The sequence below is a fragment of the Styela clava genome, chromosome 2 (genome assembly GCF_964204865.1).
Source record: "Styela clava chromosome 2, kaStyClav1.hap1.2, whole genome shotgun sequence".
NCBI lineage: Eukaryota > Metazoa > Chordata > Ascidiacea > Stolidobranchia > Styelidae > Styela > Styela clava.
Genome location: NC_135251.1, coordinates 9014076 through 9041905, shown reverse-complemented (window position 1 = coordinate 9041905; position 27830 = coordinate 9014076). Strand labels below are relative to the sequence as shown.

Below are 27830 nucleotides of genomic sequence, written 5' to 3'. Positions count from 1 at the left end.
ATTTTTAAATATATATATAGGACTCGAAGCTTCTGTTGATTAATGTTCATTCATTTCAGAATTTCAATATTATTAAATGACTTTGAATAATATAAAATCCCTAACTCTTTTATCTGTCGAATTTAAGTTTAAGAATATGCGACGGTTTTCATGAGATCCTGTATAAAATTTCTGCTAGTGACTCCACTCTACCCTACACGTGTCCAACCACTACCTCACTCAAACATAATATTTCTCATCAATGCTGTGACTGGAACAGATATATAATTGAAATGGAGCGAATAAGAAAACATTAATAATATTCAATATATACAATGAACGTGACTGATAAAATAATAAATAAAAGTGGTATAACAAAATCCCATGCGTTTGGAAAACGGTGTAAAACGCACTAGTGTTCGGAGTACATAAATGAGAATTTCGGAGTACATAAATTTTTAATCACAGAATCCGGAAAACAGAGCTAAAGTATAAATAAATTCAATACTTTTATTATGAGCAGATAAAGGCAAAAAAAAAAAATTGGATGAAGTTATATTTATTTGGGTGGTGTCGATTGTATTATTTTTGAAGAAAAAAATCTGTTCATTGACATTTGATTCAATATCAAGAGATTTCACGTTTTTAAATAGAAAACAATGCTCGTCTAGAACCAGGATATGACGCTTCAAAAAAAAAACAGTACTGTTAAAAGTGATCGAATAATTTTTATGTATGTGAATGAATAAACTGTAATACGACCCCTGCTGTAGTGTAAATCCCCATCTATTGTTTACCAAGATGTAACGACAGACTGTAACTCGACCAATCTTACTTAAAAGTTCCATAAAAACTAGTTGCATTTTACGTTTGCTTGGCCAACAGTTTTGATTAAAATGGTATACGGACACCGTCACATTGCTATGGCAAATTGTAAAACAATCGGAAGCGCTGTCATCGACAAACAATGAGAAATCCTAAAAATTATTCAATAAGATATAAAATACTAATTAACTTACTAATACTATAATATAAATCAAGAATAAAATTATTCTGCAGTTTTATTCCGAATATTCATACAAAAATATTAATATTAATTTAAGACAGATATACCAGAATCATAACTTCCAATCCTTATGATGCCGAATTTTAAAATTTGATTATTAATTTCAAAAATAATAAGTTTTTTACTCGTGCGTGGATCTTATTTACGTTTGAAAAATATTCGACTGTTTCCCATAGATGACATAAAAAATTGCCGTCTATGGCACAGTCCTTGGGACGTTTGTGTGATTTGAATAAAGTAGTGCTTTCTCACTTTGTCATCGTAAACAAAAAAAAGATAGGTTAACATATTCCCGATGAAATATTTCAGTCGGACTCGCTTAGCACGCGGAATATAATTTCACTTTAGTCCTTCAATATAAAGGACAAATATAATCTATACAACACATTTCCGATTCAAATCATCCAACCGGGTTATTCTAGAAAGCAGAACGAAATTGTACACTTTTCATAGGAATGTATTCGGATTCGGGCGCGTTTACAAACGAGACCTCATAATCACCCTGACTCGATGATGCCATGGCAGGTTGTGACGATGCCTGGTTATTCCTTGGACGTGACGTGTTAACATCGGTGTGCGCAATATATCGCACGTTATTCATTGAAATCGTGATTTGCGGTGTTGGTCCAGCTTCAGTTCTAAGCATTGGATTCTTCACTTCTTCGTACAAAGGATCTGAAGGCGGATCTGGTAACGGGCGGTTCACAGCATAAGTATTAATCTGATTCTCTTCCTCTTGTGTTTGACGATTTCTGAAGATTAATTTTTTTAAATTAATTAATGATAGTTATGAGTCAATGTGAAGAAACGTATGCAATGGTATAATCTTGTATAAAACCACAGAATAAAATTTTAATTGTGAATAAAATTTGTTTTATAATCACTTATCTGGATCTAAGTTATTTTGGTGTTCATTTTGAATTGATATCGTACGTTTGATAAGTAAGATGGATATTTTGACCCTGTGCGTGAGAATAACTTATCTGTAAACTATTAATATTTTTTTCAACTGCGACTCGTGAAAAAAAAGTCGCAGATTGTAATTTTTTTTTGAAAAAAAATATCAGAAAGCTTTGATTCTAATTTCAAACATATATAAATCTATAATTGAAAAATATTAGTTGAATAACTTATGTTCCAAGAAAGGGAAAATGAAAACTATTCATTGCACAACGAGAAATATAAGAAAAATATATAAATAGGAAAATATCAACTCCCAGCTCACCTATTTTTCCAATAAAAATATGCTTTGCATGCTGTAATTTGTAGGATGAATGCTAGAACAACCATCCCAATAATCATTCCCATTGTTTGGGGAGACATCGTAATGGGATCGTCCTGATAATCCTCGATTGCTTGCGAATAAATTGAAGGCTCATTGACTGTGTTTGTTATACCATAATGACTGAATGGTGTTTTTATATTTCTAGTAGTTTCAGCGACTGTTGTTGTTGGTTTTGAATGCGTTGTAGGTTGTAGTGATTGATAGGTTGTAGGTTGCGATGTAGTTTCCGGGGATTCTATTCTGTTTCCTGAAATGAATAAGATTTAATTTCAAATACAAGCAAAAGTCAACAGTATTGTGATCCAATAGTCTTATTGCACACTAACACAAATGTATTTCTGTAACGTTTAGTCTGACTTTATTTACCACAAGATTCTCGAATCATCAAGGATGGTTATTTTTACTCTAGCTACAGCACTCTAGCGTTATACGCATATAGATCCACCGTCAGATAATCATAGAAGAAGGACAAGTAGTTAGTACCACAGAAGCCGATCGATATAACTAGCCTATTTGGCGGCAGATTTCCTACATTGTTTGTACAATATACTATCGATAGCACGATTCAAAGAGTGTCATTATTTACGTCATCAAATATATAACTCCAAAATATAATTGATATTTTACTGGAAACGTTGTTTTTGAGCACATATGATTGGAGGCAATAGAGAATAGAGCATATTACCTGTTATGCAATCGATATACTCGTAGCTCAAGTTGAATTGTGCTTTTGATGGTTCGCATTTGTACAAAACCATTGTATGATTACCATTGATGCCCCAATCTCTGGTTTCGCATCCTGATTGCTTGATTCTGTCCAAGCATAGATTTGAGTTGTACGTTATCCAACATATGTCGTCGTTGGCAGATTTAAAATTGACGTAATAGTTTGTCCAACAACCTAAATGTTATAAAAGACAAGCACAACATAGTAATACAAATAACTCTACCCCTATCAGATCGTGTACTGCTTGTCCCTCGTGAATTGCTTAAATAAATATATATATGTGTATAGTAGCCAGAAGCAACTTGTTTATCTTTCCAAAACGTTTATTTGTAGCACAATCAGAAGCAATGTTGAATTAAAATTATAAAACTTTAGCACGTAAAAAGTACAGCCATGCAATTTCACAAATTCTAATACGAGAAAATTGATGACTCAATGAATACTATAATAGGACAATATTCAGAAATACACGAAGAAAAAAATATATTCTTTGGGAGAAAAGAAAAAACTTTTTCAGTTCGAGTAGGCTACTCTAGGTATTCATTACAACATTTTATGTATAATAAAATTATCTGTCATAACTTATACTTACAGCTTGGCGTAGAACCACCACCCATCCGTATAAGATTTCTCTTTGTTTGTACAAAATTGGTTGTGAAAGTCATTCGAAACATGGTATGATGAAGATCGGTTGGGAAATAAAACTCCCAGGAACAATGGACCCAATCCCAGGAACATTCTGCTTTACTTTTTGGAGATTCCACGTCCCCGCTTAAATCTTGTGTTACTTCAATGCTTTTGCACTTTCTTCCTTCAAGAGTATCTGAGAAAATAATAAACAAAATAATAAATTTACAATTACTTGTTTTATGTTATGACGTATTTAAATATTAATGCTTGATCAAGAAAACAATAAAAAAAAATTGCATAAGAAATGACTTACTTGAGCTTAGCAATAAAATCACGAACAATAAAATTCGATTCATTTTTGTTAGTTCATTTTGAATTAGAGACAACTATAATAAATTATTTTTTTCTCATCGTCTTCAACTGTTCTAGTTTGTCTCAAGTGCTTAAATACCGCCTTGCAATCGGCAAGCTTAGCGTGAAATTTAAATCAATCACTTCTAACTTATGTGTATCAAAACAACATATCCACGTAAATTTTTTTGTCTTCGCGCTGAACGAAGATATCTGCCAATTGCAAATACTGCATGTGTTTTGTGATATATCAATACATTGTAGTCAAAATAAAAATTCTGTCAGGAAAAATTATTGAAACCACTTTATGTTTTGAAGTTATTGAATCGCCTTTTTTAGATGAAACTGAAAAAAATTGAGAAATATTTTACGATTTGTTCAATAGTATGAGTTTTCATGGACTTCGATATCCCGTTTCGTACAAGTTTGTTGGATTTCTTGCAACGCAAGATATTATTGTTTAATGTAGAAAAAGCAAAAGTAACAAACGTTTGGACTCTTACTAACCAGTTATATTTAAACCAAGGGTAACAGAAGCCAAATATAGATTTTTTGAATAGTATGAGTTTTCATTGACTCACGATATCCCAGTTTCGTACAAGTATTGTTGGATTTCTTGCAACCTAAGATGTTATTGTTTAATATAGGAAAACCAAAAGTAACAAACAGTTGGAATCTTACTAACCAGTTATATTTAAACCAAGGCTAACAGAAGCCAAATATATATATAATTGCCGATTCATTTCTCTGAAAAAATTTTGCTGAGTAGAGAAATGACTCAACGCAACAAAAATACCTTAAAAATAGTTGCTATTGTAACCAACTTACTTTACTCTAAATATTTTTTCCTGAAAAAAAAATTATTCTGGATTCTGTACCAAATAAATTTCACATTTAAAACAGAATTGTGTCTTTTGCTGATTTTTGAACGATTTATCACGTTATCTACTTATTAGGCCTTCTTTGGAAGATATGGAAAAAAATGGAAAAGATATTTCATAAACAGGGTTTATTAGATTAATATGCAGATTGTGGACGGAAAAGTTTTCCTAAAAACTTTTCACCAACTTAATGTATGTAATGTATCTAAATTAATGTATGACGCAATAATCTATTAACAAATGTTGCCATGTATTTTAAATTTTAGTTTTGCTATGAGTGAACGTTCAAATGATCTGACTTATATAAAGATTTTATGATCTGAAAATTTTGTGGAAAAGCTATCAGAAATTTTTTTGTTTCACTTCAAAGTTACCACCCCACTGATACAAGAGGGAATGCCGTATAATCTCATAAAACACAAGCAACGTATTGTAGCGCTTATGCATATTTGCACAGTTACCGTATTAGATTAAACTTAGATATTACGTTGTGAACAATTATAAATCTAATCGTAAAAATTTCAATTATGCCTAATAGAACTGAATCAAAATATTTCACGTGGGATAAAGTATTAGCCAGAGATTACCAGATTCACTTTACGTCTTTTCTCAATGCAACTAGAAATGCTTTAACCTATATTTTTTATTAGCAATAAATAACCTGCAATGGTCAGATGATAAATACAAGCTTCCGTGTTTGCTTCTCATTGTTTTATATAGGTAATGGCTCACGACCATGTTGTCGGTTTGTTTGTGTTAAACTGCTGAAGTGGTGAGAGTGGAAGCAAACTAGCAATACATGTAACGCAAAACGGTAACTTGAAGCAATGCAGGGTATTAGCGTGTAATGAAGGCCGCGTGGAAAAGACAAGACAAATCTAATTTCCCCCCTTTTACAGTTGTCAGGGGTTTTCCGATGCCACCAGCCATGCTCATCGCCATCCAAGTTTGTTAACTCTCCTAATAATACCGTAATGTTGACAAACTTAAACACCAAGAAGTAAACTAACTGAACGATCAAAAATTTCATAAAATTCCATGAAGCAAATAGCCATTATATATTCTTCATTGATTAATAAAAGCTGTTGTATAATTAACTATCAATCACGAATGGCGGTCTTTATTGAATATCAACATAATCTGTATTGCAAGAAAATAATGATTCAGAGTCGATAACGACTTTATTTCTACTGTAATCGAGATTTAAGTATTTAACACAATTCAACTATAAAATATGGATATATGCAGCATTTGACCAGTGTTCAAAATGTACAGCACATTTGTTACTGCTCGAACTTTTTCAGCGTTTGTAGCAACGTTATAAGCTCCCATGTAAAGCGGAGACATGGGCGGGGTAACGATTGAATCTATATGTTGCTTGAATGTATAACATGGCCGCTAATAAATTACTTTGACAATAGGAGCAGAAGAAGCAAATAGCACATAATAGCGCATGTATACTAATATTAAAGTATGCAGCCTAATCTTGGTAGATTGAAAAATTGGTACATTCACATATGTTATATTGTTATAACTAAGAGATGAGGGCGATGGCAAAAAGATTGAATTATTGCAAAAATTATAGCGCGTCATATATTATTACGATCAAGAGGCAGAGACTATAGGCACAATAAAAATAAATTATGATTCAATCAACTGAAATACTTCCGGTAATAAGTAATTCAAATTATGAATGAAAGATACAAAATAGTCATGCAACAATAGCGACAGGTTTTCAAAAATGAATCTAATTTGTTCAATTTTGATCCGTTATCGTTAATTTTTGATAATTCAATTAGTTTATGCGTTATGTACGCATATTTTGTATATTCTGTTTGTTTTCATCGTCGCTACGTTTTATTGCGTTTATCATGAGCATAATTAGTTTGGAAGGTGTCTGGGCACCTTGAATCCAGGTAGATAAGAATGCAGCACCGAATCTCCCGTATAGCCTTTCTCCCGGAATTGACTCTTCAAGCTTTGAGCTTGTGTTATAGGCGGTGTAAATACTGCCAGCCAAAAGATCAATCACATCTAAATAAACAGAAATATGTCAACATACACATTACGCTAGTGTGGATTTTTATTTAATTCTTTTGCATGCATTTTTTAATAATATTGAAAGCAAAGACTTAAAAAAATTTTTTTATCGTGTTTTAATCATTTAGATTTTGAAATAAATTCAAATACAACACGAATTCTGCATTCACGAGGCGTGTTTAGCCAAAGTAATATGAATTTGCTGTTGCGACCCCTCTGAAGCAGGGACGCGTACTTGGACTTACGTAACTACTTGTCAGATAGATGGAAACGTAAACTAAAACATAACCTTCGATATCAAGATGTAGATTCATGGCTGACAATGCCATAGAAATACCCTCTTTCAATGAACTTAAATTGGAAATAGATTTTAGCGTCATTTTGCGGCAAATAAAATCATGCGTACACTACTTTGGGCGTAATCAGTGAAGTTTTATTTCTTATAGTGGTTAACCAGTAGTAATGTTCGGAAAATATCACAAAAAATGAGATGCGGAGTCATTCTGGAGCAAAGTTGAGGAGAGAGTACAGTTGACCTCACCCGCCAATAACTCCAAAATTATGACGGTTTGGGCGTGCGGGTTGTTACAACTATTGCAACATTTTTCGATTTTGCATAACCAGTCCAAGAGCAATACGCCGATTGTTACAATGAGTCTAAGAATAGCAGCTACAACCAGAAGTCCGATCACTATCAGCTCGTCAGCTCCTCGATCTAAATCAACAATGTTAAAACATCTGAAGAAATAATGTAAATAACTGACTCTCGAATGGCAATAACTGAATAGTTTTTAATGATTACACAAGAATTGGTTATAAATTTTGAAACTCAAGATCGATTTTATCTGCTGCTGTGCTCATTTCTGGAATCAAATTAGTTACGCCTAAAAGTAATTTATAAATCAGTGCCACACACTGATTGGTACATTGTGAACAAGACTTATATAATACTAAATCACCAGCGCAAGTTTTCACGAGCTATTTTAATGTCAGAACTGATTTTAAAAACTATTCGAAATATGCAGAAATATTTTTCACCTTTCACCCAGCAGCTTCAAAGGTATCAATTTTGTGTGGTGAAATATGTGTTAACAACAGGTTGTTATATAATATAATATATGACTATATTATATATTAATATAATATATTAAGTAATTAGATGGATTCACCTAAATATTCACAACGATCATTTTTGCCAAGATCCACACAAACAATGCAATTTCCAGAAGTTACAGTGCAATTGATTTCACCACAGTAGTTGTATAATCCTTGAAATACATTATAATCCACAGATACTAACCAACGAGTTGAAGAAATTGAGTAGATGCTCAATATCAAGTTAAATAGAGGTGTGAGTTTGATGACACTTTTCCTTATTCTAGTCTGCCAGCCATCGACACACCTGCAATTATTTGAGCAAGTGAATTCAAGACAAAATATAGAATGCCTGGTTTCGTTAGCTGACATTTCATAGGTAAACTGTAGAAAATGAAATGGTGAATGAGACGGCGATTAGACACTCTTGATTTTTTACAGCTATGCTGATTAAATGCAAAATTATCCAAACTGCTTGCTCAAGATTGATAAACATACAGCTAATGGTGCGTGATTTCATCTGTATTCGACCCAAATAATTTATTAGGGCCATACCCCAAAGAATTAGTTATTCACCCTACAAAACTGAAACAATTGAGAATACAACCTACATCAAATTACTGCACTATTCGTCGTTTGTTGCAGGTACAAAGCTAGCACAAACATAATATAATATTTTTGTGACTGTTGCATCTATGCCAGGAATAAAGCAACGTAGGAAACCACGCAATTTCAATACGGAAATAAAAACATTCGAAGTATAAGCTAACTATAAATTTTTTGATTTGTCGGAGTGTGGACCATTTATATTTTATATAATATTTGCATTTCAAACTAAATATCAGATACTATTTTTGATCAGTAAATCCCTTTTATGCGAATCGTTCACCTTGAAAGATTTGGCGTATTTATCTATGTTATAGGTGTGCAAAGATGTAAATTTAACAATACTATGTATGGAAGCAATTTATCCAAAAAATACATTTCGTATTGCTGAATGCTGTCGATTACAAATAACCTAAACTAACAACCCAAAATCTGCTAATGGGAACACTAAAAATACCAGCAACTGAGCATTTGAGGAACTCAAAATACACTCCTTTGCTTCCACAACCCACGTCATGCTTATTAATAAACCTTCAGCACAATGATTGACTTGGTCTCCCCAAAGTAATGCAACCTTTTCCCTCTTTTTTTTCAAAATAAATAGCCAATGACCTAACGGCCTCAACTAAAACATTTCATTCACGCGGTATGTGTTTTGGTCACCTATCATTCCATGCAAAGACGCAGCCAATGGTTCGGAGACAATCCCTTTCAAATTTTTGAACTGCAACTGGAAAAGTCGAGTGCGATTGCATTTTGCTAAAATCGACGATTATCTATGTCGCCGTGGCGTACTATTTAGGCCGCGGTAACACCTTTGCGTTGGTGTGAATTCTCCCTAAATCACTAAATTTCCTAAAAAATTTGTGCCACGGCAACGATAATAAATAATTTATTTTTGACCTCGCGCAGAATTGGGAATCCGGTGATAGGTATTATACATTCTTTAGTAGTGTGAAGCTAAAGACAATAAAGGGACAAATATAATTTTTTTTTCTTAGAAAAAAAATTTCGGCGTAAAATTTCGTTTGGCTACGTCATCTAAATTTTTCGTGGTAATCCTACACATGTGTGACAACGCGACTTTGTCCCGAGTTGTGATTATATATAGGTAAGATTAGTAGATTACGGTAATTAAAGCATATTCAGTCAATTCTTATGCGCCAATATTAATTTTACTATTTGAGATTTTATAGCGAACTTTTGATTTTTCTGACGGTTTTACCGTTGGTGACTAATCTCAAATTTGTCAAATTCGCAAAGTGGCAAAAATACAGATCAAAACATGATATAATTGGCCAGTTTATTACACAATTTTGTGTCCACGAATTGTCGTGGTATTTTAGAGCACTGTTGCATTTCTTTTGTCGACGCAAAAGCAGGGTAAATTGAAGACAATTAAACAAATACCGCAAACAATTTTAATCATGCCCGTATCAGCCGTGGATTGATTACTTTGCACAACAGAAAAATCATTATTATCCGTAGAAAAACTCTTTCCGCGGGGATTTCAAGGCGATGAATATGTATTTTTAATTCACTGATATATTTGCATTTTCTCTTAGTGAAGCAGACACGCAATGTAAAACGGTTAATAACTATGAATGTTCATTCAATCGAACGACTTTTTACCTTTCGAGTTCAGCCTAAATGTTGTCACAGCCAGTGTGTGTTCGTATTCAATTATGCGCCTTGCTAATGATTATTGGCGTAAAAAATGGAAATTTTAGTAGAATTTGAAAAATTGAAAATTAGAAAAAAAAATATCCAGGCCACGTTTGAAAAAAATAAATAGATATCATACATTAGGGTTAGGGCTAGGGTTAGGAATGAAGGACTGGGTGATTTCTATTTATTTACATTTTTTCATTTTAGTGATGGAGCGGTGTTTGTTTTAAGTTAGGGTTTTGCACTACAGTTCCAAATATGTTTACTCTAAATTATTAAATTATTATGCTGTTATTGATTAAAAATATAAATATTTGAATTTAATTTATCTTCAGTTTATTTTGAAACGATAAAAACTTGTTAAAAATTACTCATTTCTGTCAAGACGAAGGTTGAAGGTTCATCATTGACATGAGTATTTCAATCAGACGCTTTATTGTCAGCTAGTTTTTTGTTTCTTTATCCGCTCTGTTAATGGTGCCCTTACACAATGATTTTGCAAATAAAATCACTGGTAGATTCAGCCAGAATATTCTAACACATGTTGCAACGAATGCGAATCCAAATCTGCCACACAGAGAACCTATGAGCGGAATATCCTCTAGTTTTTCATCTTCGTTGTAAAAAGCGTAGATTAGGGCTGTTGCGCAATCAATGGCGGCTGGAATTAAAATATTTTAAATTATGTCACTTAACTTTACACCCTAAACTCATGAAATGAAAAACACTTTCAATATTAACATTTGCATTCTAATATCTTCGTTTAGTCTACTTTCATCTTTATTAAGGTGACAAATTGAGTTTAAAAAGTTGAATAATCGAAGATATCTACGATTATAGCCGATGACCGTCGAATATTTTGGTGAAATCATTTAAAAAACGTATGATATGCAAAGCGATTAATTGTGTATAATAGGATATTAGAAAAGATATTGCGCTATTAAACGTTCAATTAAGTCATTATAATGTTTTAGAAAAACTGATTGAATCGAAAAAGTTGAATCGAACTAAAAAATTTTTTGAAAACCGATATTACTTGAATAGAACCTTGATAGAAATTTCATATAGTAAAAATAGTAAAAATGATTACATGCAACAGATTCCAATGTAACAATGGCGATAAAGTGCGGTCTCGAACAGTTTGAACAAGACTTGTTGATGTTGAAAAACCAATCAACGACGGTGGAAAGGCAACAGGAAATGAACCGAAGTGATGCAGAGATTATTAATAGTCTGAAGGCAACTTTTTCGTCGGTTCCAGGTTTTTAAAAAAATTGAAAGAAATTTGAGCGTTGTCAGAGTAAAATATGGTGGGGAAAGCAAGAGTGAATAATTACGTACACGTGGTTTTTATGAATTTATGACCTTTGCATTGTAGAATTTATTTAGTGAAGTGGTACTTATATTATAAAAGAGGTTTGGTAATATATTGTTAGTTCTTTGCTATGTTATTATTAAATATATTTTCATGGGTTTACTGTTTCGTATGTTAAATCTATTACTACTCGTCCCACAAGTCTGAAGACCGATGTCTGTCACTAAATGAAACAAGATTGAAATAAATTTTGTATTAAACATAGTTTGAGTGAATTTCAGATGTTTCTTCAATTTTATTGTTATTGCAGTTCATTTACATGCTCAAGTCTCCAAATTGATATATATATGATGGTTGGGCCCGGACTTTCTACGAAATGTCCAAATTTAAATTTTAAAAATAATAAATTTTGAAGGTGACTACGTTCCTGATTGCCAACAAGCACAACCAGTTTACATTTATACTCACCAAATGATTCGCAATGCGTCTCGTTTTCAGTGTCATTGCATTGTACACAACTACTTGAGCTAGAGCAGTTGACTTCATTTCCAACACCACATACCTGTGATAGCCCTTGATATGCACTTTCGGTATGTGCAACCAGCCATCTGTCTGATTTAATGGTTACAATGGTGCAATAGAAGGTGCAAATCGAATAAACCATCAATAAGGCTGCACAAAATGTCTCGCGACTTGTTCTGTCTTTGGTCTTGTTAGCATTGCACTCAATTTCACAACAACCGACTGTTTTCATTTTTGCAGGAAGACACCTTATATAGGACAAAAATGTCTAACTGTGGAAAACAAAGGAAGAAAGAATTGAAAGTGTTTAAAAATAAATCGAATTCATAATAGTCCAAACTACTTTCTACAATGATCCTTATTTACGATTTTATTACAAACTTATCACGCATTGATCGCAAAATAACATTCTTGCAATTTTAGTGAAACTTCTGCCTTTTTTTCTATTGCCCTGGTAGAAAAAACATTTTTTGTTTCTATTTATATGATGAAGGCGTATAAACGTGTTAATTTAAATTTAAAATCCGAAAATTTAAATGTACTTGATTATATGGTTTTACAGTTCCACTGCTTATTTAAAACGAAAGAAAAGCAAAGTTTCTTGATGTTATCTCAATTTCACGCACACCATTTTCGACTTCAACCGCTTTCTGAACTTACTACCTTGCCCCTTTGCAAAGGATTTGACGAAACGAATGTAGAAACGAAGTAACCTCAAATTCAGACTGAAAAAAAATAATTTTAAGAAGGCGGCAGCATTACATTTTATATCGGTCACAAAAGTATGTACCTTTCTCAAGGAATTTTAATATTCCTATACTAGAATATATTTTGAAATTTCAGTTTGACATTGTACTTCATCCAAAGCCATCCTACGGAAATTATTCTGTTTTGTCTCAATTCACTTCTCCTATTTATTACGCATTGAAATCCATTTGTAAATTTATCTGTGACCAACATCAAAATTTTTGCATTTGGAAATACTTTTACAATTCATGCAAGCAGGAAGGGAACTTTTATGTCGAGATATCGGTTTCACAGTGATCTGCTCTCCTGCGAATCAAATACATTGTATTCAAAACATAGGTATGGATTTAAAACAAGGCAAGGGTTGCAATTATGAAATGAACACCTAAAATGAAAAGCTGGTTAACACATTTTGCCTACAGGTCTTTCATTGAAACACTTTTCACGATTCTAGTTTTTCAGCCATCAACACACCTATTGCTAATGGTACGCCATTTCACCTGTATTTACCTCAGATAATTTATTAGTAACATCCACTCTAAAATAAATCATTCACCCTACAAACTTAAAAACAAAGTTGTATTGTGAATGCAACCTGCATCAAATTATTTCACTAGTAGTCGTTTGTTGCAGGTACAAAGCTAGCACAAACATAATATGCTATTTTTGTGAGTGTTGCAACTACGCCAAGAATAAAGCTACGACAGAAAGTGGAAATTTCAACACAGAAATCCGAACCATTAATAAATTAGCCACCTATAAACTTTGTGTGTCGCCGGAGTGTGAACAATTTATGTAATATTACATTAATATTTGCATTTAAAACTAATATTTGGAGTAAATATTTAATCTGTAAATCAGTTATATTCGAATTGTTCACCTTGAAAGAATTGGCGCTTTTGAGTTTCTGTAGATGTGTTTAATTGTGAATTTGGAAATAACACGGAAAGAGATTCATATCAAACAAGAATAATGAATGTAAAATTGAAATTCTCAGTGATGAATAACTTATATCAATAAAAATAAAATCGATTGCGGGGAACACTTCAATTAACTAAGCATTTGAAGAATGCTTTTACAACTCACGGCATGCTTACTAATAAACATTCAACACATCATTAGATTTGGTCGCCTAAAGTAATGAAATTTTTACCAGTTGCATTTTTGAAAATGCATTTTGTGATTTCCAAAACAGACAGAAAATATTCCACTTCCCATCCATTTTTAGAAAACTAGAATTTGCTACAAAAGCAGACACGCTCTTCTAATGGTGCCATTATACCACGATTTTAAAAATAGAATAACTGGTAGAATCAGCCAGAACACTCTGGCACATGTTGCACCGAATGCCCCATCCAAATCTTGCCCATAGAGAACCTAAAAGCGGAAAATTTTTTTTGTCTTCGTGATAACAGCGTAGATTGTGGCTGTTGCAAGATCCATTAGAGCTGAAACTGAAATGAATTTTATCAATTATGTCACTCGATTTTTGAATCATGTTTCTCGCTGGTACACTCGTGAATTGGAAAAGAATGTTAATCAGTTTATTTCCTCCTGGTCAATAGTATAAAGACATAAAATGCTGACAAGCATCGGTTTCGTAAAAATATTTGGACTGGAAAACCTTCCTTTAGTTTTGCAGCTGGGCTTGAAAAGTTAAATAATGGGATTGATCTTAAAGCCAAAATACCTAGCCAAGACTACATGTGTTGAGCGTCAAATAATAATTGTGAAATAATTTAAAAACTATTTTGTGAAAATAAATATATGTCTATATTAGTATTTCAGGTGAGAGATCGCGCGATCGAACGTTCAGTTAAATCATAATGATGTTTAAGAAAAACTGATAAATTGAATCGAACTGAAAAGGTATTTTAAAACCGATAATACCTGAATAGAGCCTAGATAGAAATATAAAATAGTAAAAATAGTATGATATAATTACCTGCAATAGTTTCCAATGCAACAATGGTCTTAAAGTGCGGTCTCAAACAGTTTGAGCAACAGTTGTTGATGCTGACAAACCAATCAACGACGGTAGAAAAGCTGCAAGAAATGAATCGAAGTGATACAGAGACATTTGAAAGACCAGGAGCAACTTTTTCGTCAATTCCACGTTCTGAAACAAATTGGAAGAGTGATGAGCGGTGTCAAATTAAAAAAATAGATGATGATGGAAGGGGGTGTGAACAAATACATGATTTTTATGAATTTATGGGCCTTTGCATTGTAGAATTTATTTTGTGAGTCGATATTCAAATTATATAAGAAGCTCGATGTTATATTGGTATTTACTTCATTTATTCCTAATATGTTTTTTTCCCAAGTATCGGATTATCGTTGGCTGTAATATTTCATACAAATTATTTGCAATTATAAGATGTTCAGTGCATATATTCGATCTGTATTGTAATAGTTTAAACATCAATATATATCGTAACATGCCTATGTAGCTAAAAGTATTCTGCGAATCTTAAAACGTCATATTAAATTGAAGCTCTATTTTTAATTCCTACTCTTAAATGTAATAATTCTGACTGCACTTTTGTTTAATTTAGTTTTGGGAACTGTAAAAATCCTCCGCCACTAACGAAGAAGAGCGAGAACATCCCAGCCACGCTTTATAAGAAAAAAAATGTTAAATACTCTAGTATGCGTTCGGGTTTCAAATAATTTAATTTCTTATGATATTCGTTTCGGGGGTTTCGTGCGTAACAAATATCAAATATGCATTTGGGCGTGAAATTAAAACATAGCAATATTTTCTATTACGATGTGAAAAGTATTACAAACTTGGGTGATGAGTGTTAAGTATGACTGTTGCTTAATGCAGTGGTTTCAAACTTTTTCTCAAGCAACTCAAAAACCATGTAATGCTCACATACTATGGTATGTGATGCTTATGTTTTATATTGTCACAAAATCAATCAACCAACATTCGCACCTACAGCATCTGCTAAGTTTTATGCATTGTGCAATATTTGATACCAAATATTAAATTTACAATGGAATTTACTAAGATAATAATAGCAGTAATAGATTGTAATAGTAATAGATAGATAGTAATAGTAATAGATTTTTGTTAAAAAACAAACGACCAAAAGCAAATTTCATGCTAACCAAAGATTTGTTCCCGAACTATATGTTAAAAAACATTGGCTCAATGCAATTGGTGCCTATATACCTGGCATGGGCAATCTACGGCCTGCTGGACAAATCCGGCCGTTGGTTGATTCAATCTGGCCCGTATGTTGCTTCCACAACCAAACTAAAATCAAATTTTGATGTTTTACTCATAAAATACCTCAAGAATATTGTTGAAGTTCAGATTTGATTCATTTTTGGCACGAGGCTTAATGTTCATTTCTGCTTTTGTAACACGGTAAATATTGTTCATCAAATTTTTACGCCACACTTACATGGCCAAACATTCTAGGTGGGCAAACATCTTGCGCAACCTTGCTATATACCAAACGCCGCAACAAGATACTTGAATATTTCGAGCTTATTCAATTTAATTGAGATTGATGTAAAAGCTTGTATAAGTTTGATTGTTCAAAGATTTCAGATAATTTCCATGACTGATCTATGCACAAAGACCTTTTTTTACCTTATAAACTTTTTCACCCATTCACGTGATGATAAGATTAATTTCTTGGAATTCGATTATGCCTTAGGCGTGAATTACTAAATCCTCAAAGTGGCGCTATGGAACAGACGACGAACCAATAATAATGTGCATTTTTCGTTAGTTTACTGTGAATTCGGAAAAGCATATTTCGAGATGTACAGGTAATTGGCATAGCCAAGATTTTATTCATAATGTATAAAGTTTTAGATTTTATTCTTTGGAGGGGGATATTGAGAGATAATGAAATGATTAGAGATGAGATTGTCTAAATTACAATTAATTACAGAATTGACTCCACTTCACCGATATAGATATGTAAGAATGGCCGTGATGAAATTTAATATGGAATGCGGGAAAATACTTAGCTGTTTCATTTTTGTATCTTATATTTTTCCAAATATTTTATTGTTTGACCAGATTATGTATTGAACTAATTTTGATACAAAAGGATGCTATAGAAAGTATATGGTTTTGATGCACTCCACAAATCAGAAGATTATAACTGTTGAATATTATAACATTTTTTATCTTCGTGTGATGGCAATAGGTTTACCCGATTCATATCAAGGTGAGAAATTTTTAAGTTTTAAACTTTGTTCGAGAATTATTTTTCAAATATACGAGATCTGAATCATTCACTTTTTGTTAAAAAGGCATATTCAATAGTGACATTTTGCTTAACGCAATTTGCAAATTATTCTATTAAAACGAATTCATATGTTGTATAATACTACTGGATTTACTGCTGTACTATATTATATGGTATCTGTGCAAATGTACGCATTGTTGGATAGTTAGATGCTCAACCAGACATACAACAACGGCCTTATCAGTGAGGATACTCGACTTTCGTGAATAAAACGTCTTTTGCTGACTATATTAGAACTTGGGTATATAATAAAAATAAAAAAAAATTAAGCATCGTGCATTAAAATCTGTTTGTTGAGATAATATTTTTAAGGCACATCATGAATTATCTGTATGTCGGATATACTTATTACAATCGTATCCATACGTTGTTATTAGGTCTAACCCGTGAGACTGAGACCCACCGGAAAACCTTACTCAATAAATTTTTTGGTTTATTTGAATAGGTGCTCGATCATGATCGGATAGTAGGCAACGCAAGAATTACTATGATCATATTTTATCAGTTTTTTCATTCCTCGTAACAGTTGCTGTTATTAAAAGACACTGGGGTTAAGAAAAATGCTACAATTGCCATTTTAATTGTTTTGTAATTGCGACACTTGTTTTGACAATGGCTTGGGCGGATATTATTACGGTGTCTTGAAGTACCCTTTTGTTTCTAAACAAAGCCAAGCAGCTGCAGCAAACAATTCCAATCTCATTGAAATTTAATGCAGCATTAATGCAAGTCAGCAAATATTTGGAATTATTTTATTCCTTTTCACTTCAAGAAATGTATTTCGAAAAAATTATAACAAATTATATTTTTCGGGATTGAAACTAACAGTAAAAAAATCGCTACAAACTGATTCTGAAGGGAAGTTGGGCGAAGTATAACCTTGTTATTCACCTTAAAAATGGTATTTTGTTTTTGCGACACTTGTTTCGACGATGGTACGAAGAAAATCTCGATGTATTAAGTTATCTCTAATAGTTTAATAAAGCAAAGACACAGCTAACGAAATTAAACCTAATCCGTATTGTGATTTGTATGTAGCATCTTGTCAGCAAGCATTTTTAATATATTTTTCGCCATGTTTGCCTTTTATGAAAAAAAAATAAAATAAAAATTGAACTTTAATTAATTGAAATATTCGTCATATATTAAAACAAATTTTTCAACAGTTGTTTTTACGATGACCCAGAATATGTCGTTCACCAGAATTTATCTGTCCCTGTCACAAATTGAATGTACTTAGGAGTATCCACTGTCAAGTGAGCAAAATTTAAAAAAAAATTATGCTTTGCGCACGATTGTCATTTACAAGTTGTAATGGTAATAACAATAAAATTTTTATCTACATCTTTACAAAATAAATATATAATCTGATATTGTCCATTTTGACTATTCTGTTTCCCCCACACTCTGTCTTGCGATTTCAAGGAAACACGTAAATGTGGGTCTTTAATTACCCCTCTTTGTTTTAAAATAAAGCCCATGATATTGCAAGTAAATCCAGTTTATAGTAAGCATTATATGTAGATTAACGAAAGATAATATTTGGTATTATTGTTCGCTTTTACAAAGTTTTTGTGCATACATTAAATAATAAAATGTAAATTTTCTTATCGTAAGGTAAAATTTTTAACTTAAAAAAAAAATTTATTAACATAATATCATTAGAAAAATATTAAGAGCCAAACCTAGCTTGTATTTGGAAGTAAACATTTTTGTCAATAATTGAATTGTGTAAATCATCAGGTATTACATTGTTTGATAGTATAACTAGGTTACGGAAAATTGAATGCTACGAAGGGTATTATATATGGGGGGCTGTTTGTCTCTGGTGACTATTGGTGGTGAAGATTGATAAAATTAAAACACGACGGAACAAACTATTATAATAGATTATTAATTTTCCTTTGTGGGAAGAATTCAAACCGATGAACAATAATAATTAGTTGAGTTCAGAGACGTTAATAACAACAAAAAGTATAACGAGACCACTTTATATTTGAATCACTTCTTTGATGAAATTGTACATCTCGTAGAAATATGTGACAAAGTAATTTGAAATATTTGAATTATTTAGTAAATATAACTTTGGAATAATAATAGGTATAAAAACTATCAAAAATTTGATCAAATGACCTTTGAAAACTTCAGTATTATTCCGATCGGTAAACTTTATGTAAGTGCACATAGCACCCAATGTTGGGAAGTTATTGAAAGTGAGCGAATTGGGGTAGCGATTTCATGTGCTTAAGTGTTTTCTCTTATTGACGATTAATTGGTTATATTTATATATGTCCGAACAACGTTTTATTATACGCAAGAAATATTATGTATAAGTATATCTTATTTTATTCACACACCTCATGCTTTACCCTATGCCGATTTCAATGGACATTGGGACAAAGAATAATATCACAATTCTCATTTTAAATATTTTATAATAGAGATACGTAAACGAATATTTGAAACTATTTTATGATTTTTTAGAATGACTATTAATAATACAGTATCACTTGACGTAATAAGTACCTAAATTGAAGCCTAATGTAAATTTTTAAAAGGCATTTATGTATTTGACTGTAACTTTGAAATAAACTATTGACTCATACTTAGCTTTACTAGCATACAAACCATTACAATATTGGCATAAATTCAATGGGAAAACGAACTTGATTTATCCGAATCTTTGTATAAGTAAGAGATTGCCCGAATGCTTATAAAACGCATTTTTTGTGTATTGGTTTTTCATTTACACATTTTATCTAGTTATACAGAATTTTTACAGCTGTGTATTGGATTTACCTTCACAGTTGCATAATGTATACAATTGTAAGAAATGATGAAAATTAGTGTTTATATTTATGCTTGCAATGATGACATTCAATAAGTTAGTATAGCGATATTACTGGGAGTAAGTACTGGTAGTGTAAACCTGTTTGTATTTATGACATTATTCATGTTTTTAATATTATAATTCCACTGGACAATTCACTTGCTCTTAAAACATGCTTAATTTGTAATATTGGATGAATTGTATAGAAAAGAATTAACTGAATACTGTAAAAGTAGGTTTTATTGGTTAGGGGATTTTTGAGTTGGTCGGTTTTAGCGATTTCATTAACATACAGAATAAATAAATCCAATGCGCTTGAAGTTGTTATGTTCTACCAAACTAGATAATAGATAAAAAAAAATAATTCTCACCATGTAATAGCATATATTGATATCCCAATACTATTGGTTTGGTTTAGTTTACATATCCAGACAGTATACAATATTTGACATGCAATGATTTTAGTTTGTCACTTGTCCTTTCATTTCACAATGAGTATAATGTTATCGTGTTTTATATTTCAATTCAAGTTTTTTTTAATTAGTCTTAGTGACTCTCGTTTTGACGATGTCAATCGGAAAAATATTACGTAGCTTGAATTATCCATATCTGTTTTAAGACAAAGCAAGCTTCGTTGTAATCAATTCCAATCTGCAACGTGCTTAATATGAAGTAGTATCGCTTCAGCAAAAATCTGGAAATATTTCATGCTTTGAGTTCGATTTCCCTTTACAAGTCGTTAACGTAATTATATCAATTTTTCCGTCCTAATATTGACTTCCATACCTGACATTTATAAGCATAGCAATATGATGACAGTTTTGAGAGCTTCTCTTTATATGTATTTATCCCATTATTTCATTAAAAAGTGTGTCTTATAATTTTTAAAAGAAGAGCATTTGTAAATATTATTGCCAATATTAGTTAGTGCATCGTCAGGTCATATTTTCCTCCTTCTTGTAAGATAATTAGATTAGATTATTTCTAAACTTTTACGAAAGTAGCAAATAATATGTGTAGAAATGAAATGGTAACATTTTATTTGTAATCTGAACAGTTATTGAATTAAATCTCACTAGTAAATGGCTGTTCATCCTAAGCTCTAATTGGTATAATGGATTGGAACTTACGAGTTACTATATTCTAAGAAGAAGGTAATTGGAGATAATCTCGATTGATTGACCATATGACATTTCTGGGAAAATACCTACTTTGAATATTTCATTCTGATCGTAGTGTGCTATTTATACATATGCTAAAACGGTTATTTTTTTTTCAGTTCAAAAATGAATGCAGAAAATTAATGTTTTGTGTATTTATTTTATGAAAAGAAGAAGTAAAAGGCAGTATAATATTGAAAAATGTATCTTGTTAATTAAATAATCATTTGAAAATATAATATTTTGTTCTGTATAGATACAATTGGAGTTTGTGGATAATTGCAATGTTTATATGAGAAAATGGCATGTGGTGGCAAAACAATTTCAAGCAAGTTATATAATCGAGAAGATCTTAACAGAGCTCAGGGGTCTATTGACAGAAGACAAAGTGAGTTATATACATGAATTGAATAATAATGGATTATTTTGGTTGTTTAAATAAACAAATGAGACATTTCACAGAATCAATTAATTTTGTTTCAAAACACTATCTACATTCTACACAGTGTCTTAACGTATCCCAATCTAGACCAGCGTTTCCCAAACTGTGTTCCGCGAGCGCCTCCGAGCGTTCAGAGAAAAATAAATCAAAAATAGGTCTAAATGGGTCGCCATGGCGATCTAGGGATCGTGAATATGTCGCCCAAATGACCGTTGAATATCGCGTCAACGTCGGCATAAAGCGAATAAGGTAGGGTAGTGGCATTTTCGTTAACCGTCGGCCTAGATTTTTGACTGTTAGATTCATTATCAAGTTTGCAGCAATCCTTTTGGTTTTGCTATATAGGTATAGACAAACAAACAGGTCTAAAGATTAAGGCAAACGGTCAACACTTCTTTCGCCATCTCTGCCTGGTATTACTTCGAAATGCTGAAAAAAGTACTCATGTTCGCTAAACTCGATTCAGCAGATAAATAAACTGCAGCTTACGAAGTTGCAGCAAGTACAATCTCTATTAGACGTGACATTAGAGGCAGACACTACGTAATTGAAAGTAAACGACATAGAACTGTAAAATAAATTTGTTGATCCATATACAAAGCATTCAATGAAGGTACAATAAAACATTTATAATAAATGAAATATTTAAAATATTCAATCATATTTTAGGTATGTTTAACACAATTCTGTTAGTTTTCGCGGTGCATTTGGCAACTCTCCATGACGAATTCGTTGGCAACCGCTGCAATTACAACGTTTTTCTTTATCAATTTCACCCTTTCATTTTTTGGTGTTCTGTGGCCGAAAAAGTTTGGGAAACGCTGATCCCTAGACAGACAATGAAGTAACAATATAACATAAGCGTGGCCTTAAAGTTTGAAATCAGACATCACACTCTTTCAGTTCACCATTATCTGTACCATTATAATTATTTCTCCCAGTCATTAATATATTTGTGTTTCATATATCTTATATATGTTTATAACATTATTCGATTTGATCGAAAAATATCTTGACTATATTGAAGTGACTCTGGCTATCCAATTCCCCTTCACTGCATCTGCGATGCAATTAGCGATTTAAATATCACTCAATATATTCTACAGGTAATTCAGACCATAAGCTTATACCCATTGCATATGACGAAGATGGTAATTTACAATTAAATCTCGATGCCTTAAAAAGAATACTTTCAAACCCACTGATAGGTGATAAACCGATATCTATCATTTCTGTTGCTGGGCAATACAGAACAGGGAAGTCGTTTCTGCTGAATTTCTTCATTCGGTATCTGCGAAAAAACGGGGTAGGTTGTTACTTCTCAAATTTTGATTAGTTTGATTTTTCAGTCAGTACTTTATGTCAACTTCATTTAAAATATTATTTTTTTAACTCAGTCAATTTTGATAAAGAAGTGATATAATTTTAATGTGTTTGAATAACAACCCCAATCTTCTCCTATTTATTTTTCGATTAGGTATTTTCCGTGCTAGATTTCGCCCATTTTTGTTAAAATTAAATTGCTCAAATATCTAATTTATTTTGCAAAGGGTGAGGTTTTTTTTTATTTATTTTTTGAAATATTATTTTTCGTGCTAAATTTCGTCTATTTATTTCAAAATTCAATTGCATGAAATGAATGCAAAAAATGTTTTCGCTCACAATTATAACAATCGACTCTAATCATTAGAGAGAAAAGCTGCTATCATTTTCAACTCTTTATTTTTAGTGGAAAAACTGCGATTGGATTGGAGATGAATCAACCAAAGTTACAGATGGAATTGATTGGGAAAAAGGAACAGAAGCGCATACGAAAGGAATATTAATGTGGCCGGAAATTTTTGTTGTAGAAGATTGCGGAAATGACGTATGTAATATTTCCGTCATGTAATATTTAACAGAAGAACATTTTTAATACGTCCAAATGATATAAAATAAAATTGAAAGTGTCTATTCATCGAAAAATTGAACAATTTAATGTAAGAGAAGAGAAGATCTTTGTTTGAATTGACCTAATTGTAAAATTCTTTTCTTTTGAGACGATAAAAGTAATCACCTGAATATTTTCTGTTTTATTCAATAGCAGGTTGTTGTTCTTTTAATGGATACACAAGGATTGTTTGATACAGATACAGGATCGGACACAAATGCAAGAATTTTATCAGTCAGCACTTTGCTGAGTTCACACCAAATACTAAATATTATGAACAGAATTGAAGAAAGAGATCTGGAGCATTTGCAGGTTTGTTAATGTTTTTATTTAATTTATGCACGACCTCGAATTTGTAAGACTGATTGTCAAATACTTGTCTCAGTCGTTCATATTAATGAAAACTAGCGAGAACACACTTATATTTTTAATTGGCAATTTATGGAAGCCTTTAAGCATAATTGCAGCAATGTGATTTCCGAATTTTCCAACAAATTTTCCAGCAAATTTTATGTTTTTAGGTTCAACTTTAACCTTCTTTATTGTTGTTTAACTATAAATATTGCTTAGACATTCTATCCGTATCTCGAGTGTTTGCACGCATGCGCTGCGATCAAGCTTAAAATGGCTCTCACGAATTTTCAATATAAACGACTGAGACGAGTATTTAACATACGATTGGATTAGCTTGTTTTATTAGCACTGTTTATTAAAAAAGTGAAATATGTTATGTATTTTTTGTAAATGAGATCGGAATAGTCTAAATACAATTTCCTTAATCAAAAAGTACCAGCTATAACTAGGTTAAAATAGTAATGTTTCGCGAGGTTAATACTGCGTTCAGGTGAACATGACACATAATTGAATCATGTATGTATTTTATGTGGTCTTTGTCTTAATTTAATGTAAGTTGAAAAGAGTAACCGGAATTCGCCATTTACGACGTTATGCAACATTTCGTCAAGCCGATCTACTGTCTGCGGTTTGTATGCCTCATGGTTCACTGGTTCTTGAAACCTGTGGTAAAAACAAGCATTTTCGACTAAATTCCAATCATCCATCACGGAAGGGATATTTTTTAGATAGCACAACAACACAATTTTTTTAAAACTTGTCAATGTGATTTGCTTTAGAAATGTATGTTTTTAAAATGCAAAGATCAACATCTTCAAAATGTGATATCCTTAACGAAGTGCAATACGCAATATCAAATATAGAGCCCTAGCTCAGGCGCTTACTTTAAGATATACGGACCAAGTTTGTGTATAAACTTATATCACGAATGTTATTTGGTTTTATTAATATAAACGACTGATACAAGTATTTAACATACAATTGGATCACCATATTCTATCGGCATTGTTTATAAAAAAAAGGAGGGAAACAAATTCTATATATTTCTGAAAATAAGAAAGCAATAATCTAAACACAATTTTCTTAAACAAAAATTACCTGAACTAGGTTAAAAATGCAAAGTTTAGCGAGATTATTGCCGCGTTGTGTTTAGGTAATTCATAATTGAATCATGTAGGCTATATGTCTATTACGTGGCCTTGTTCGAATATAATCTAAGACAAAAAGTTGTTGGAATTTCCCATTTCGTCAATGCATTATACTGTATGCGCGTACTGTTTATGTTCCATTGATCATGGCGTTCTTGGAACCCATAGTAAATACAAACAGTTTGGTCAAAGATTCCAACCATCCATCATGGATGGGTAATATATTTATTTTGCAGAACAACACATATTTTTTTTTTAACGTGCCAAGGAGATTTGGTTTCAACAAGTTTTTTTTTTCTAAGTAAGTAGACAACAACATCTTATGCACGTGGTATTCTTGAAATGGTCTGGTTTATTTTATAAGTTTATTTTGTGTATAATCAAAAATCTGTATAGCACTCATGAAACAACGATACCACGAGTCAACCATAATATTGAATGAAATCGCTGAGTATAATCATATTTAACATTCTTTTAAATGCAACCAGTTCAGGATAATTTTACTTAAACACAAAATTATGTCAACTTTTTTTTATGTATTGTAAATATTCTTAAACCTACCTTTAACACAAAACACAAGTTTTGAGTAGCGATACACAAATGAAGCAAGGTAGAATTCAAAGCAATAATATCCAAACGTTAAACAAAACGTATTACTAATATGTAATACTAATGACATTTATCTAAATCATAATTTCAGCAAGGTGATTTCCGAAGACTCAGATTGATTTGGCGGGAAGTTTTTGATAAATATTGGACACGAAATACACCCATAAATGTTTTTTTTTGCGATTATTTGCTGTTGATGATGTTGTTATTAGTGTATTCAGTAATTGTTTTTCTCCAAAAATACTGAACCTATTTTCAATGTTTTAAGATTATTGTTATAGCTGAAAGACTATTGATTTTAGTTATTTTAAAACTTCTTTGAGGATTTATGGTATTGGTTTTGGTTTGTAATGATCTCATCGAAATTTAAAAATAAGCACTGTGTGGTGTGGCGTTCCACGTTTGCGTTCCCGATCATAGCAATGGTCAGTCGGAAACGGGAAAACTACGGTATCGGTATTGCAAAAGACTTTGTTTTGGACTTCGAGTCTCATTATTTTAGCGTTGTTCTACTGTTTGTAATATTTTACCAAAAGGTTACTTGTAGCAACATCAGAAACAATGATATTTAACGAAACAATCCTAGATGTGATAAAATACCACGCTGGAATTAATCACATGCAATAATTTTGTTTTATACGTTTTAGTTATGCAGTAATCACGCAAAAGCTGCGACAAGAGACGTAAGGAAAGAAATTGTTTGCAATAGGCCATTTCAGGTATGAAGTTTCATTAATATCAATTGCAACCAAATAGTGCACTCAATTGACTTTTTCTATAGAATTCCATTCATTGTAAAGATGAACACTACGTTGTCTCCTCTTGTAGACTTTGTCTTTCCTTGTTCGTGACTGGCAATATGAATTCGAGCACAAATATGGTGATGGCGGCATGGATTATCTCGATGGAATTTTGAATCGAACATCGAGATCAACTGAAGTGAACAACGTGAAAAAATCAGTACGAGAAGTTTTTAGTAACGTTCAATGTTTCCTGATGCCTCATCCAGGAGATGATGTGCTGACCAAAAGTAAAATAAATGTTACAAATGAAGGTTTGACTTAAATGTTTCATTATTTTTAAAATCTTTGAAATTTAAATTATTAAGTAGCAGTTTTTTTTGTAGTGACTTGAAATAGGCTGTTCAAGTTGACAAATAAAATTAATAATTTAATTTTGGGCTCATTAAATATGCTTCACTTCATATTTACAAAGATAAATGAATAGTAAGTATAATCTTATTCAATTTTAATCTAACTTTAATTTTATTTGAACAAATTTCATACATGGTTGGGGCAAAATGGTCATCTAATCTATTTTTATTTATTTTAATTGAATTTGTTCCTTCGAACTTTTCAAAAATTATTTTTCATAAAGCTGTTCAGCCATTAAACTCGGTTGACTGTGATCTATCACCCGTTTAATATACATTTACCAGAATTTTGCATATTCCTGTTCCTGTATCTTTATCTTTTGTTTATTATTTAAATAGATCTTGATGAAGACTTCATGACCATGGTTCAGGAACTTGCCACAAAAGTTTTACATCCAAAAAATCTTGTCATCAAAAAACTTGAAGATGAAACGTTGACTGGAAATCAAATACTTGAACTATGTCTACAGTTAGTCATGCTTTAATCAGGGACAACTGCCAGAAATCAGGACATTATATGAGGTGATTAAATGGTTTCGATGTTGTATATTTAAATGAATCTTTGTCTTGATGAAAACGTGACTAGTTTGATTGACTATTTGGGTTAAAAATCTTCAGAAGAAGCTTATCTACTAGAATGAGAAAAAAATTTGAATTCATATTTTACAGTTTTAAACCATTAGATATTTTACGTAGAAAAAATATTGCGTTGATTTCAGAATTTATACAAATGAATTTTCCATCTACATTGATATAGTTTGATATTGATATTTTTCTCCAAATGTGAATTTTTTATACTTATTTTTATCACACAGGAAGCTGCTCATTCATTCAGCACAAAAGTAATGCAGGCATCTATTGAGAAGTATAAAGTTGAAATTGAAAAGGTAAGTTAGGGCCTTAATTCGGTTTTATCCCCCAATAAATCTTAGCACGATATTATTGGACATGCGGTGAGCATATTGATAGTTTTACTTAATTATCGTCTTTACTGTTGTGTTTATGCAAATCT

At 31.8% G+C, this 27830-nt stretch overlaps 3 protein-coding genes across 3 annotated transcripts; 1 reads left to right on the top strand and 2 right to left on the bottom strand.

Moving 5' to 3' along the window:
• Nucleotides 1-1463: 1463 nt before the first annotated feature.
• Nucleotides 1464-4043, bottom strand: LOC144431244 (uncharacterized). The gene is made up of 5 exons (XM_078119094.1): nucleotides 4001-4043; nucleotides 3650-3880; nucleotides 3016-3231; nucleotides 2271-2577; nucleotides 1464-1797 (listed from the first exon to the last, which is right to left on the bottom strand). The coding sequence occupies exons 1-5, from the start codon at nucleotides 4041-4043 to the stop codon at nucleotides 1464-1466; spliced, it is 1131 nt and encodes a 376-aa protein (XP_077975220.1).
• A 1969-nt stretch (nucleotides 4044-6012) lies between these two features.
• On the bottom strand, nucleotides 6013-8434 carry LOC144419973 (uncharacterized). The gene is made up of 3 exons (XM_078110260.1): nucleotides 8129-8434; nucleotides 7501-7674; nucleotides 6013-6953 (listed from the first exon to the last, which is right to left on the bottom strand). The coding sequence occupies exons 1-3, from the start codon at nucleotides 8424-8426 to the stop codon at nucleotides 6727-6729; spliced, it is 699 nt and encodes a 232-aa protein (XP_077966386.1). The 5' UTR covers nucleotides 8427-8434; the 3' UTR covers nucleotides 6013-6726.
• An 8530-nt stretch (nucleotides 8435-16964) lies between these two features.
• Nucleotides 16965-27705, top strand: LOC120336947 (atlastin-2-like). The gene is made up of 9 exons (XM_078110039.1): nucleotides 16965-17111; nucleotides 21439-21570; nucleotides 22731-22930; nucleotides 23354-23491; nucleotides 23711-23866; nucleotides 26313-26384; nucleotides 26494-26719; nucleotides 27158-27340; nucleotides 27634-27705. The coding sequence occupies exons 2-8, from the start codon at nucleotides 21483-21485 to the stop codon at nucleotides 27301-27303; spliced, it is 1026 nt and encodes a 341-aa protein (XP_077966165.1). The 5' UTR covers nucleotides 16965-17111; nucleotides 21439-21482; the 3' UTR covers nucleotides 27304-27340; nucleotides 27634-27705.
• Nucleotides 27706-27830: the final 125 nt, after the last annotated feature.